General features: G+C 57.3%; 1 protein-coding gene across 9 annotated transcripts in view; it reads right to left on the minus strand.

Annotated features, from left to right (window-relative positions):
• Positions 1–13,666, minus strand: part of ARHGAP22 (Rho GTPase activating protein 22) — a 189,838-nt gene that overhangs the window by 84,354 nt on the left and 91,818 nt on the right. For all 9 annotated transcript variants that reach the window (XR_007916083.3, XM_051837514.3, XM_089314152.1 and 6 more), the window contains one exon: positions 11,119–11,206. Coding sequence is in view for 8 of the 9 variants with exons in the window: in XM_051837514.3 (XP_051693474.1) it covers positions 11,119–11,206 (88 nt within the window). In the remaining variant the exon portion in view is untranslated. The remainder of the gene's footprint in view (positions 1–11,118; positions 11,207–13,666) is intronic.

A 13,666-nucleotide genomic window follows, 5' to 3' on the forward strand; every position in this document is an offset into this window, starting at 1 on the left:
GCTGCAGCCCAGATTCTGTCTCAGGTGCTCTGGGGGAGGGGGTACCCTGGGGCTGGCATCCCCAACAACCCCCACTGCCACCGCCGCCACCGCCACAGGGGATGCTGATGCGGCCGCCCCGGGGACCACACCAGGGCATAGAAAGATCCCTGTGACTAAGGGAGTTCAGGTTCTCTGATGCAGGGGCCTCTGGACTTGGGCTGGGTTTCCCAGACGTGCGCTGGGTCATTCCACCCCCACCTACTAATCCCCTGCCACATTCCTCCCCGCATCCTAATTTATCTCGGGATTTGGTCTCGCTGAGATCACACGTAAAGAATTTTATCTGCATCTTTGTTCTGAGCTGGGCCCCAGCTTTGCCTCCTCCCGCACACCCCTCTGTGCCGTCTGGCACTCTCACTGCCAGGGCTTTCTGTCTGTAGCTCCGCCCCCTCCTTCCCAGGTCTCAGAGTCACCGTGCCCAGTGCCAGCCCAGGCTTCTGTTGGCTGCTTGCTAAGAGGTGCGCTTCTGCAGTGACACTCTCGGGGTCACACGAGGACCCTGCCTCGGGCTGCTTGGGTGTCTTTGGGCAGGTGACGTCTACGTGCCCCAGTTTCCACATTCGCAGAACAGGCAGGGGTGTGGTACCCCACACGCCACAGGGCACTCCCTTCTCCCTGGCCAGAGATGGGGTACTTTAAGACTGCAATCCAGGGAACTCACTGCCCCCAGTGGCAGCACCAGCTGTGCTGGCTAGCAGGCCGCCTTTCACTTTGTCATCTGTGAGCATACGGCCAGATCCCGTCCTGGTGGGTGCATGGCGGGGGGCCAGACAAACAGGTGGTGTCTGCAGAGTCAGCTTATGTAAAATAAACACAGCGCACCTGCCAAATTCTCCAACGCTAGCTCCCTGTGTTTTCAGGTGAGCTCCTCTAAGAAACAACAGACCCCAGGCGTCAATGGAGAAATGCACGGAAGAGTTTTCTAAAAAGTCACGAAATTCGCAAGCAGGATATCATGCTAAACAACTGGATCCCTCGCTTAGAAGGCAGAGGCGTTGCATCTGAGAAGGTGGTCAGTGCTTGAAGAGACGCACACTGAGCATATTCTTTAAGAGCAAGTTTAGGGGCCGGCACTGTGGCCCAGTGAGCTAAGCCGCCGTCTGCAGCGCCAGCATCCCATGTTGGGAGTGCCGGTTCGAGTCCTGGCTGCTCCACTTCCACTTCTGATCCAGCTCCCTGCTAATGGGCCTGGGAAGGCTGCAGAGGGTGGCCCAAGTGCTTGAGCCCCTGCCACTCCTGGACCATTCCAGTGGCAGTGCCCACTTGGGGAGTGAACCAGTGGAAGGAAGATCTTTCTCTGTCTCTCATTCACTCCGCCTTTCAAATAAGCAAATAAATAGATAAGTAAGAAGGTGGGGGTCAAGTCCAGAAAGCCTCCTGGAGTAACTGATCATTGAACTTGGCCTTGAAGGGACCTTGGCCTGGGGCAGGAAAGAGGGTTGCCCCACAGAAGTGAGTCCAGACCACCCCAGCTGCCACCTGGCTTCCGTGACCTCACGGCAATCCTGCTGTCTTTATCTCCAGGTGGCCTTGCTCTGCGTTTTGTCCAGCAACCTGGCAGTCACCCTGGAGCTCACCTCCCCAGATCCGACCTCCCGTCCCTGTCACCACCCTGTGGCTGGCTCTCTGTTAGTGTGGGCCTCCACGTGGTTCCTGGGGGCCCCTCATGGCCCCACATCCAATCCTGCCTTCTCCTTCTTGCTCAACCTGCTCATGCCTTTCCCCAGTACAGGAGTCTCAAGGGTTCCTCACTGTCTCTGACAACCAATGCCTGAGTCTGACATAAGGCCCGTGGGGATCTGACCCTGGCTGACCCTTCCAGCCACCCCAGACATATTCACCTTCCACCTGACACTTCAAGTCCAGCACCACACCAGAAGGTTCTGGGTTCATGCCCCAGGATATTTGCACATCCCTGGGCATCTCTTCCTGTGTTCCTTATTCTGGCCAGCCAATAAGCTTCGGGCTGAAGTCCCAGATATGAATCAGATGTGGACTCTGCCCACGAGGACCCCAAAGTCTGCAACTAGCAAATAAAATAAGTCAACAACTTGGGGGCAGGCATTTGACCCAGTGGTTAAGACATGATGGTCAGGGTCAGCATCCTGGCACAGCAGTTTAATCACTTATGGGCACCAGTTCAAGTCCCGGCTGCTCCACTTCCAATCCCGCTCTTTGCTATGATCTGGGAAAGCAGCAGAAGATGGCCCAAGTCCTTGGGTCCCTGCACCCACGTGGGAGACCCAGAGGAGGCTCCTGGCTTTAGATCAGCTCAGCTCTGGCTGTTGTGGCCATTTGGGGAGTGAACCAGCAGATGGAAGACCTTTCTCTCTGTTTCTCCCTCTGTCTGTAACTCTACCTCTCAGATAAATAAATAAAAAAAATTTTTTTTGGACAGGCAGAGTGGACAGTGAGAGGCGAGAGAGAGACAGAGAGAAAGGTCTTCCTTTTGCCGTTAGTTCACCCTCCAATGGCCGCCGCGGCCAGCGTGCTGCGGCCGGCGCCCTGCGCTGATCCGATGGTAGGAGCCAGGTACTTATCCTGGTCTCCCATGGGGTGCAGGGCCCAAGCACTTGGGCCATCCTCCACTGCACTCCCTGGCCACAGCAGAGAGCTGGCCTGGAAGAGGGGCCACCGGGACAGAATCTGGCGCCCCAACCGGGACTAGAACCCAGTGTGCTGGCGCCGCAAGGTGGAGGATTAGCCTAGTGAGCTGCGGCGCCGGCTTAATAAATAAAATCTTAAAAAAAAGTTTGAAACCGATACACACTTTTCTCATCTAATACAGACTACATTATTCCATTGGAAACTGAGTGTCTGAGACAAAGCATCCTCTAAGTGTAGAAGATTCATCAGGGATTGGAAGCAGAAAATGAATGCAAAATATTTCACTAATGTTTATCATCATTTCATGTTCAAATGATATATATTGTATCTAGTAATTAAAGATTAATTAATTTCACCTCTTTCTTTCTTTCTTTCTTTCTTTCTTTTTTTTAAGATTTGATTTGTTTATTTGAAAGGCAGAGTGACAGAGAGGGTGGGCAGCACCAGGGCTGGAGCCAGGAGCTAGGAGCCAGGGACTCCATCTGGCCTGCAGGGAACCAGGTCCTTGGGCCATCTTCTACTGCTTTCCTAGGCTCATTAGCAGACAGCAGGGTTGGAAGTGGAGCACCTGGGACTTGAACTAGAACCTGGATATGGGATGCTGGTGTTGTAGGCTACTTTTGTCACAACACCATTACTCCCCCACCTGGCCTGTTTTCTTTTAAAAATAATTTTATTTGAAAGGGAGGGGGAGGCTGGGGAGAGAGAGAGAGAGAGAGAGAGAGAGAGAAATTGATCGAGCTCCCATCTGCTGGTTCACTCTCCGAATGCCCACAACAACCAGAGCTGAGAATTAGATTCAGGTCTCCCACGTGGGGGCAGAAACCCAGCTACCTGAACCCTGGTGGCTGCCTCCCAAGGTGAGCAGTAGCAGGAAGCTGGAGTGGGAACTGGAGCTGGGACTGGGAGCCGGGCACCCTGCTCCGTGGCGCGGGCGTCTCCCCGCCGTCCTCACTGCCACGCCCAGTGCTCCTGGTCTTCAGCCCCCTTTCACCGTGACTACTTCCCTGGCCCTTTGCAAGTACACGTGCAGCTTGCACTCGGAGTCCCTCGAGAGCCGCTCTAGAACATGACTGGCCAAAGGCGTTGGCTGCAGGCTCCTTCCCAAGGACGTCTTTTCCAAGGACTGGGAGTTGCCCACACCTGGTCCTGTGTTTAGAGGAGGGGCGCGCACGGCCAGCCTGGGGAGCGGACGCAGCCACTCTGAGATCCGCTGATCCTCCCTGTCTCAGGAGTGGGGGTTGTTTGGGAAGGCCCCTGCTCGTTTCGCTCTAGGTCATTACCTGGCGCCTGGCACCCGGCAGAAGACTCTGGGGGCGCCGAGACGCAGGCTGGCTGGTACCAGGTGCTGAGTTAGGCCCGTATCGGCATCTCTCCCTTCGGGCTGCGGCTACCATGATCAGGGATGCTCTGGGCACATCAGGCACACAGCATCTGTCTACTTCACCGGCTCGCTTTCAAGGTCACGCCTTAGGGAGAGCCGGCAGCCAGCCGATGTCCTCTTATCTGCTCGGGCTGCAGGCTGGATAAGGACAGGCAGCTGCAAGCTCAGAGCTCCAAGGGGAGGGCTGAGAGTCTGCAGATTCCAACTCCCCAGCACACAGCTCCCAGCTGAGCATGGCTCTGAGCAGCCCTGAGCCTGTCCCTTCCCCACGCAGCTCCCGGCTTCCTGTTTATCCCGTGCAGCCCTGTGGCCTTCAGTTCAATGCCCTCTTGGCTGGAGCACACCAGAGCTGGATTCTGCTACCTGCCATGGGGGGCCCTTGTGAGGCATGACCAGCAGGGAGCAGACGCGACTGCCCAGAATTAGAAAGACTTGGAGCTCTGGTCTGAGTCGTGCCATCAACCCACCTGCCTCCCTTTGGAGGCATTGAGCTGACGCTGCAAGAGGGACACTGGCTAGCAGTTTGGGTGCTTTTTAAAAGATTTTATTTATTTACTTATTTGAGAGGGAGAGTTACAGACAGAGGGAGGGAGAGACAGAAAGAGAGAGAAGTCTTCCAACCACTGGTTCACTCCCCAAATGGGTGCAATGACTGGAGCTGGGCCAGTCTGAAACCAGGAGCTTCTTCCGGGTCTCCCACGTGGGTGCAGGGGCCCAAGGACCTGGGCCATCTTCTGCTTTCCCAGGCCATAGCAGAGAGCTGGATCAGAAGTGCAGCAGCCAGGACTCGAACCAGCGCCCATATGGGATGGCAGCACTGCAGGCGGAAGCTTAGTCTACTATGCCACAGTGCCGGCCCCAAGGTGCTTTATTTTTAAAAGGTTATTCACTTCAACGACAGAGAGAGCAAGAGTGAGAGAATGATTGAGAGGGAGCTCCTATCTGCCGGTTCACCCCCCAATGCCTGCCACAATCAGGGCTGGGCCAGCCTGCAGCCAGGAGCCAGGAATTCAATCCAGGTCTCCCACCCGGGTGGCAGCCACCCAAGAAGACCATCACCACTGCCTCTGAGGGTCTACATTCGCAGGAAGCTGGAGTCAGGAGGTGGGGCTGGGACTCAAACCCAGGCCCTCTGATGGGGGGTGTGGGAGTCTCGTGGGGACTGGTCTGGTCTGCATTCTCAGCAGGAGGCCAAAGCCGGTGTCCCCACTCCGTGCCCCCGATTTGAAAGGAGGCCTAAAACTGGCCAGCGGTGGGATGTCCACACTGCCAGGAAGTGCACGGGCCTGAGAGGCCCACAGGTTCAAGCTCACCCGGGGTAAGACAGCTTTCAAAGGGCCGGGAGGAGCAGGGTTTGCCAAACCAGCACCTCGGCGAGGGTGCAGCCTGGGGCCTGACCAGGGGCCCAGCCTCAGAGCACCAAGGAGGAACAGCCCTGCGGTGACTGCTGGCTGAAGGGCAGCTCTGCCCCTCTTGGTGAGGTGCCCATCCGTGAAATGGGGAGGAGCCCAGTGAGGGGGATGTGGCGGCACAGCCTGGGTCCTTGGAGGTCACTCAACAAACGCTCAGCCCTGACACCCACGCACCTGCTGGTTTACCTCCAAGGGAAGTCGACAAATGTCCCCTTTCGTGTCAAGAGATCTCTGTGCCCTCAGCTCCCAGGCTGGCATGAGTCTAGTCCCAAGCACTACTGGGAGGGGACAAGGAAGGGCTCCCCTTTTCTGTGGTCTGAGGACAGTGGGATATTCTTGGTCCCTCACGGCCACTCGCTGTCCCTCCACCTCAGTCACTGGGGGCTGGGGTCTTGGTCTCTCCACGGAGTGTCTGCAGGGTCACGGACCCTGCTGCCCTGGGCCAGCTTCCCACGGCACATGGCTGGAGTCCTGGGCTTTGTCCTTCCTGGGGCACTGGGGGATGGGGCGGCAGCGAGGTTATTTCGGCTTCTGCACCTGGGCCATCACTGAGCCGAGGGAGGGGCTTGGCTGCCGGCTTCCAGCATTGAGGTGAGACAGGGCTGTGACACGGAGCACAAGCCAGCCTCTCCGTGTGTTACCCTGGGACACAGCACAAGCCAGCAGAGGAGCTGTCCTGCCCTTCTCCTCTGATAATCAGTGTTGTTATCCAAACACTGGCCATGGCCTTGCCTGCCCCTGCTTCACCCAGACCTCCCCACCCCCTCCCCCACGAACCCCTCTTCCTCCCCCCTTGAGTGTTCCAAGCACCCTGCTCATCTCTACACAAAAGGCACCTCTACCCCAACCAGCTGCTCAGCAAGCAATGCGTGTTGTTTGCAGGAACACAAAGCAGTTACTCCCCCCCATCCCCCACTCTCCATGTATTGACTGTGTGAGGTAGGGGAGCCACCGGCCACAGCCTCAGGACACAGGGGGAAGACCACCGCACTAATGCCCAATGTAACACAGCTCAGATGCCTGGCTGGAAGGGTGGGGGTGGTCCCAGGGTCCACCTGGCCTGGTCTGTCATGGAAAGGGTGGAATGCGCAGCTCTCTCCACTAGGTGGCACCCACGGCATCGTTTTTCCGTCTTGAAAGCTTGCCACTTTTCACACCGCGATGTCAAGTGTACGAAGGTCCTACCTGAGTCCTGTGGCATTTGTAGGAGCTGCCAAGTTGCCTCCCCCTTGGGGGTCGTGCTGGGTAGGGGGAGAGAGGGACCTGCTGCAGTGGTGGGGTGTGCCCCGCCTGGCCTCCCCGCAGGCCTGAACCCTGCATCCCACCGAGGCGGTAAGACCTCCCCCTCCCTCCTGTCCTCCTGCTGACTCCCGGGGCCCCAGGCCTGCACCCTGGGCTTCGGCTGTCAGGTTTCCTTCTGTTCCTTTAGCTCCCTGCTCCTGGTGCCTCTCACTCAAGGAGCCTTGGGACTGGAGGAGGAGCCCCTCAGGTCCCCCGGCTGCATGGCACACCTCTCCCCCACCCAGCTCCTGGATCAGCTTGGCCTGTGCACATCTCCCCAGGGGCGGGCCTTGCCCGGTGCAGGGAGATACCCACATGGCCCCTCGGTGTCTTTCTTACTCCTGTCCTGGGTCATTTAAAAAGAGATTTATTTGAAAGGCAGAGAGAGAGAGAGAGAGAGAATCTTCCATCTGCTGGTTCACTCCCCCCAGATGGCCACAACACCTGGGTCTGTGCCAGGCTGAAGCCAAGAGCCAGGAACTCTGTCGGGGTCTCCCACATGGGTGGCAGGGACCCAGGCACTTGGGCCACCGTCTGCTGCCTTCCCTGGAGCATGAGCAGGGAGCTGGATAGAAGTAGAACAGCCGGGACTCAGGCCAGTGCCTCCGTATGGGATGTGAGTGTCCCAAGGGACAGCTTATTCTGCTGTGCCACAAGGCCCGGCCCCACACCCCAGGTCGTTGTCCTCAAGCTAGGACCCAGCTTTTGGCCTCGTCTGGAGCAAGGCAAACGTTCCCTGACTCCTTACGGGCAGAGCCCTGCCCTGCTGGCCTCAGGGTCCCTCAAGGCAGCTCGCCGTGACGTGCTTGCGGTTTACTGCGTTGCTGGTGAGAAGGCTCCCTTGACTTCCTACGATTGAATGTTGCTGGGATTTACGGTGGGACCCACCTCAGCCTCAGTGAGGCCCACGGCTGGGGTTTGTCACAAACTGCTCTAACCGAAAGCCACTGTCCTGACTTTGGGAGAGTCACCTTGACCTCTCTGGGCCGGCCACTGCCTCCTGGGCCAGAAGGGGAGGGCAGCTGCACCAGCTGCAGCCAGAACCAGACATTAGCCTCAGGTGCCCTTGACTGGGCTGATAGGAAGCATCTAGAATCTGGAGCCCCTGGAGGGAGGGGATAGAGTTGGCCCTGCGCTCCTCGGAGGCGGCCAGACTCCTCCCTGACCACCGCCGGCCTGCTCTCCCTGGGCAGCTGCAGGCCCTGCCCATGACCCTCAGGGGCGGCTTCGTATGGGAAGCAGGAGGGCAGAGGTGGGCAGCCCCGGGGCTTTGCAGGAACCTGGCACTTCGCCAGGCCACGGGTGCTGTGTTTGGGGCGAGGCGGGGCCTTGAGAGCTTTCCTTCCAGGAGCCAAGCCCGGGGACCACCCCAGCAGGGTGGGAAAGATGCTAGAATGGGCTCAGGCCTGGGGGCTGCTGGGTTGCACCTGCTGTGGTCCCCGTCAAGACTCAGCGTGAAACGCCACCCTCATGGCGAGGTACTCGGAGGTGAGCGGGCCTTGAAGGCTCCGCTTTTGGAGCCTTTTGGGTTCATGGGTCATCCCAAGGGTGGTGGGTCTGTTCCCAAAGCAAGGCCGGCTGTCTCCTGGCTGTGCCCCTCTCACTGTGTGGCGCCCTGCAGGACAGAGTCCCCGCCTGCAAGAAGGCCCTCCCCGGACGCAGTCCCCCAGCCTTGGCCTTCCGAGCCTCCGATTTGGCCAGCCGAATAAAACGTCCAACAGTGGGATTCGGTGACCGCGACGGAAGGCGGACTAAGACAAGGAGGGAGCGCCATCCCCATGCAGCTGTTTGTTCCCGGGCAAGGAGCTTATTCTGAATCCCCAGTGTCTGTGCTTGTAAAACGGGTGAGAACATACAGCCTACCTTAGAGGGATGTTGGAGCACGGGGCAGGCACGTGGTGGCCACAAGGGTGTCCCCAACAGCATCCGGGAACCTATGAACATGTTACGGCTACGTCTCCCCTTCCCCGGCCCCAGAGTCAGAGACAACGCCTGTAGAAGGTGCTGCTCCAGGTACTGAGCATGTGCAGGGTGACGGTCCTGTCCTTGGGGCACAGGCTCACTACGCTGCGGTACCTATGGCTGGGTGCCTGGTGGCCTCCATCTTCCGGTTCCAACCTGGCCTCACCATCCCCTCCCCACATGCCCCGCCCCCTCCTCCTGCAGACCACAAGGGCCCTGCCCACCCTGCTGCCCTTCATTTCTTTTTGTTTCATAGAAATTTATTTATTTGAGAGCTTGTTTGGAGGTTCTAGCAGGGGAGCGCAGCTACTCGTATACCCTTGACCGAAGACCGGTCCTCCTCTAGCGGGGATGGTCGTCCTCTTCGACCGAGCGCGCAGCTTCGGGAGGGACGCACATGGAGCGGTGAGGGAGGAAGGGGACACCCGCCTAGCCAGCCAGATCAGCCGAATCAACCCTGGCGATCAATGGGGTGACAGATGTCGCAGCCAGATCGCCCTCACATCCGAAATTTATTTATTTGAAAGGCAGAGTGACAAAGAGAGAGGATGAGAAAGAGAGAGAGAGAGAGAATCGTCCATCTGGTTCACTCCCCAAATAGCTGCAATAGCCAGGGCTGGGCCAGGCTGGAACCAGGCACCTGGAACTCCAGCTGTGTCTCCTACACGGGTGGCACAGGCCCAGGCACTTGGGCCATCTTCTGCTGCCTTTTGAGACACATTAACAGGGAACTAGATTGAAAGTGGAGCCAGCCCAGGGCCAGTGCTGTGGCGTAGCGGGTAAAGGTGCTGCCTGCAACGCCAGCATCCCACGTGGGCATTGGTTCGAGTCCCGGCTGCTCCACTTCCAATCCAGCTCCCTGCTAACATCCTGGGAAAGCAGCAGAAGATGGCCCAAGTCCTTGGGCCCCTGCAACCACATGGGAGACCTGGATGAAGCTCCTGGCTCCTGGCTTTGGCCTGGCCTATCTGGGGAGTAAACAAACAAATGGAAGATCTCTCTTTCTCCCTCTCTCTCTCTGTAACTCTTCAAATAAGTAAATAAATCTTAACCAAAAAAATAAAAGAAGTGGAGCAGTCTGGTCTTGAACCCATGCCCATATGGGATGCTGACACTGCAGACTGTCCTCTCCACATCCCTCTGTTTCCACAGTCAAATATGCGCTTTCAGCACACAACAGATATAAAGGAAGACCAGAGTGGAATCCCAGAGACACGCAGCTGGGGAGTGTGCTCCTGCGTCCCCTTCAGCCTGTGCCTTCTGCAATGTCCATCACAGACAGGGCACAGACAGGGCAAGGTGGGCAAGGCCCCGCCCCAGGCCCGGATTCTCTCGCTGCTGCTCCCAACAGCCTGGCTTGCTGGCCTGAGCCTGGGCTGCCCCATGCTTTGGTGGTCAGCACGGAAGTGGTGGCCACACTGCTCTGTCCGGGAAGGCCCTAGCACACGTGGTTCCCAGCCGCTGCACCCACGCTGCCCGGACGCCCTGGCCACTGGCTGCCAGACCTCCTCTCTGGCATCTGCAGCCGTCCCTGAAGGCCTTCTCTGCCCTCGGGGAGTTTGGTCCGTGTGCCAGGCAGGCCAGACATGCCAGAGTTACTTCTCCAGGGAGTGGCTTTCAGTGGCTGGCTGGTGGGCGGTTGAGGAGTCTATTCCCAGGCCCCCCAACTCCTCGGCTGAGACCACGGAGGCCTGCACTGCCTCAGCAGCACCCCTTGAACCTGAACCTGGGCATCCACGCTGCCGTCTGCTCGCTAGCACCCCCTGCTGGCGGGCCCCCACCCTGTGCCCTTCCCCATGGTTTCCAGATCTCCCACTAAGCAGCCTAGATGCCTGCCTCAGGCTCCGCTTCTGGGGCCACCAAGCTAAATGACACCTGCCTGGCTGCGGGGTGGGGCCCTGCTGTGCTGTAGGTGGGTGGGCTCACCCGCCGGGCACTTTAACTCCAGTTCAGCAGCCACCACGGGGGAGCTCAGAACTTTAAAGAATTGCTTCAGAGCTGCCAACAGGGTCGCACTTCTCTGGGCTAAATGACTTCCCTTCCTTCCCCTACATCCTAACTCTGTCTGGGACTCGCCGTCCGCCCGCTTCAGCGTTCTGCATCGGCACTGGCGTTTTTCTCGGGACTTGGGAGTGCATCCAGGTGCTGTTTGGTTATGATGTCTGCGGTGACTGCTTTCCTCCTGTGCTTACTGTGATTTTAGAAAATCCAGATTTTCCTTGCAAACACAAGTGAATTATCCAGGCGACCAGTTTTTAAAAGCACCCCCATCTCCCAATTTTTCGTATCCGCCAAGCTTGGCCCCCGTTTCTGGGTTGTGCTTGGAGCCAGCACTGGCACTCCTGCAGGGCGGAAGACAGTGACCTGCCCACCGGCCCCCCCGTCCAACCTCCACCCCCCAGCACAGAGCTCAAAGGTGCTCACTCCTACCTGGGCTGATCTCGAAGAGGTGTTTTCCTGGGTCCTCGGGGCCAGGAAGAAGTTCCGTCACCTGGGTCCCTTGTAGGGAAATAAATCCCTGAAATGGAAGTAGACATAAACACAGAGGGTATGAGATGGCTGGGGCAGGACCCCCGCACGGCAGAGGGGCAGGCTCCCAGGTGCAGTGGGGTAGGCACACAGCAGGCCAGGACTGTCCGGCATAAGGCACGGAAGGCAAGTCCTGCCCGGTCTGGGGTGTCCACCTGCCTTCCCTCTGGCCAGGTGGGCTTTCGAGTGTCAGGGGGACAGAGGGGTGACATGGGGCCCTGTGTGTCACAGACATGTGAGTCTAGCTCTTCTAGATGGAGTCAGCTGCCATGCATGAGGTGCCAGCCTAGACAGCGACACACACGGGGACAGTCACCACTCAGGGGTGGATCCCAGGACCCCAGCCCCACACCCCAGGCCCCGAGGATACAAAATCCAAGGGTGCTCCATTCTCTTCTACAAACTGCTGGGGTATTTGCAGGTAACCTAAGCACATCTCCCGTAGGCTTTAAATCACCTCCAGGCTACTTGCAATACTTGATACAATGTGAACAGTTAACCATGTTGTTTATGGAGTAATGACAAGAAAAATGTCCGCCCAGGTCTGTGCAATGAAGAGTGTGGGGGTGTGGATGGGCCTGAGTCCCCGCCCTGCACTTTGGGGACCCCAGTTGCTATGGCCGTACAAGGGGACAGTAACTCTCGCTTCCCGGGAGGGCCACGAGCCTGGCTCCCAGCCAGTGTTACTCACGACTGCCTTGCTGACCCATAGGCCAGGCAGGACTTCCTCTGTCCCCTCCTCCGTCTGCAGTCCTGACTCTGACCTCTGCTTGGCCTTGCTCCAATCCCTTCAGGCTCAGCTTTGCTCAACTCAAACTGCAGATGGCTTGACTACTCATTTCTGTTCCCGCCAAAGGAAGCCCGTTATTTTTTAAAAAGGTTTATTTATTTGAAGACCAGAGTAACAGAGAGTGAAAGAGAGCAGGAAAGAGAGAGAGAGAGAGAGCAGGAGAGAGAGAGAGAAGAGAGAGAGAGATCTTCTATCCTCTGGTTCACTCCACAAATGGCTGCAACAGTGGGGGCTGGGCCAGGCTGAAGCCAGGAGCCAGGAGCTCTATTCAAGTCACCCACATGGGTGCCAGGGACCCACCCTTGAGCCATCATCTGCTGCCTCCCAGGCTCATTAGCAGGGAACTGAATTGGAAGTGGAGCAGCTGGGACCAGAACCAGTGCTCCATCATGAGCAGCTTAACCCACTGCACCGCAGTGCCTACCCCAGGAAGCCTGTCATCAACTCCATCCCAGCAGCCAACGGCCTGGGTTCAAATTCTGGTTCAGCTATAGATAAATCACTTAATTTTTCAATATTCCATTTCCTTATCTGTGAAACAGAAAGAATAATAGTATTCTGTGGGGCTTTTTTTTATTATTATTTGATAGGTAGAGTTATAGACAGTGAGAGAGAGACAGAGACAAAGGTCTTCCTTCCATTGGTTCACTCCCCTAATAGCCACTACGGCAGCGCTGCGCCGATCCGAAGCCAGGAGTCGGGTGCTTCCTCCCATGCGGGTGCAGGGACCCAAGCACCTGGGCCATCCTCCACTGTTCTTCCAGGGCCACAGCAAAGATCTGGACTGGAAGAGGAGCAACTGGGACTAGAACCCGGGGTGCCGGCGCCGCAGGCAGAGGATTAGCCAAGTGAGCCACAGCGCTGGCCCTCTGTGGGGCTTTTACAAGCACTATAAAAATTGGTACTTGGGGGCTGGCATTGTGACAAAGTGGATAAAGCTGCTGCCTGCATTGCTAGCATCCCATGTGTGTGCCAGTTCAAGTCCCCGCTGCTCCATTTCCAATCAAGCTCCCTGCTCTCCCTGCTAATGTGCCTGGCAAAAACAAAACAAAACAAAACAAAACAAAACAAAATAAAACAAAACAAAACAAAAACCAGTGGAAGGTGGCCCAAGTGCTTGGGTCTCTGCACTCTCATGGGAGACCTGGAAGATTCTCTCCCCCCCCCCCCCATGGTCTCTTCCTCTCTCTCTCTGTAACTCTGACTTTCAAATAAATACATCTTTAAAAAAGGAAAGAAAATAAAAGAATTAGTGCTTGGGAAATAGCGAGAGCAGGGCTTGGGACAAAGAGAGAACTATGTGTGCTAAGCGATGACTGTGTCAGGGCTCCACCCAGGGAGGCGCACATCTGTGTCTGCATTTACCCACGTGAGGGCCCAGGCACCTGCTCCAGCCAGGTTGCCTCCAGCCCCCTCTCTGTGCGCTCACAGCCGTGCTCCTCTCCTCACACTCCATGGGGGCTGCCAGAGCCACGCCAAGATGCCTTTGTCCACTGGAGCAACGTGAAAGCCAGAGAGCATGTTTGCCCTCCGATGCTGGCTTTACGAGAAATGACATCCACAAAGCAGACAGCCAGCTGCTAACTGTCGTACTGGATTAGCGGGCACTTTCTTGCTAGGGAACCTGCAGTTCCCAGGCATGAATTAGGCCTGCAGCCC

This window comes from Oryctolagus cuniculus, chromosome 15, assembly GCF_051225735.1.
Source record: "Oryctolagus cuniculus isolate XC-2025 breed Fujian yellow rabbit chromosome 15, ASM5122573v1, whole genome shotgun sequence".
Lineage (NCBI taxonomy): Eukaryota > Metazoa > Chordata > Mammalia > Lagomorpha > Leporidae > Oryctolagus > Oryctolagus cuniculus.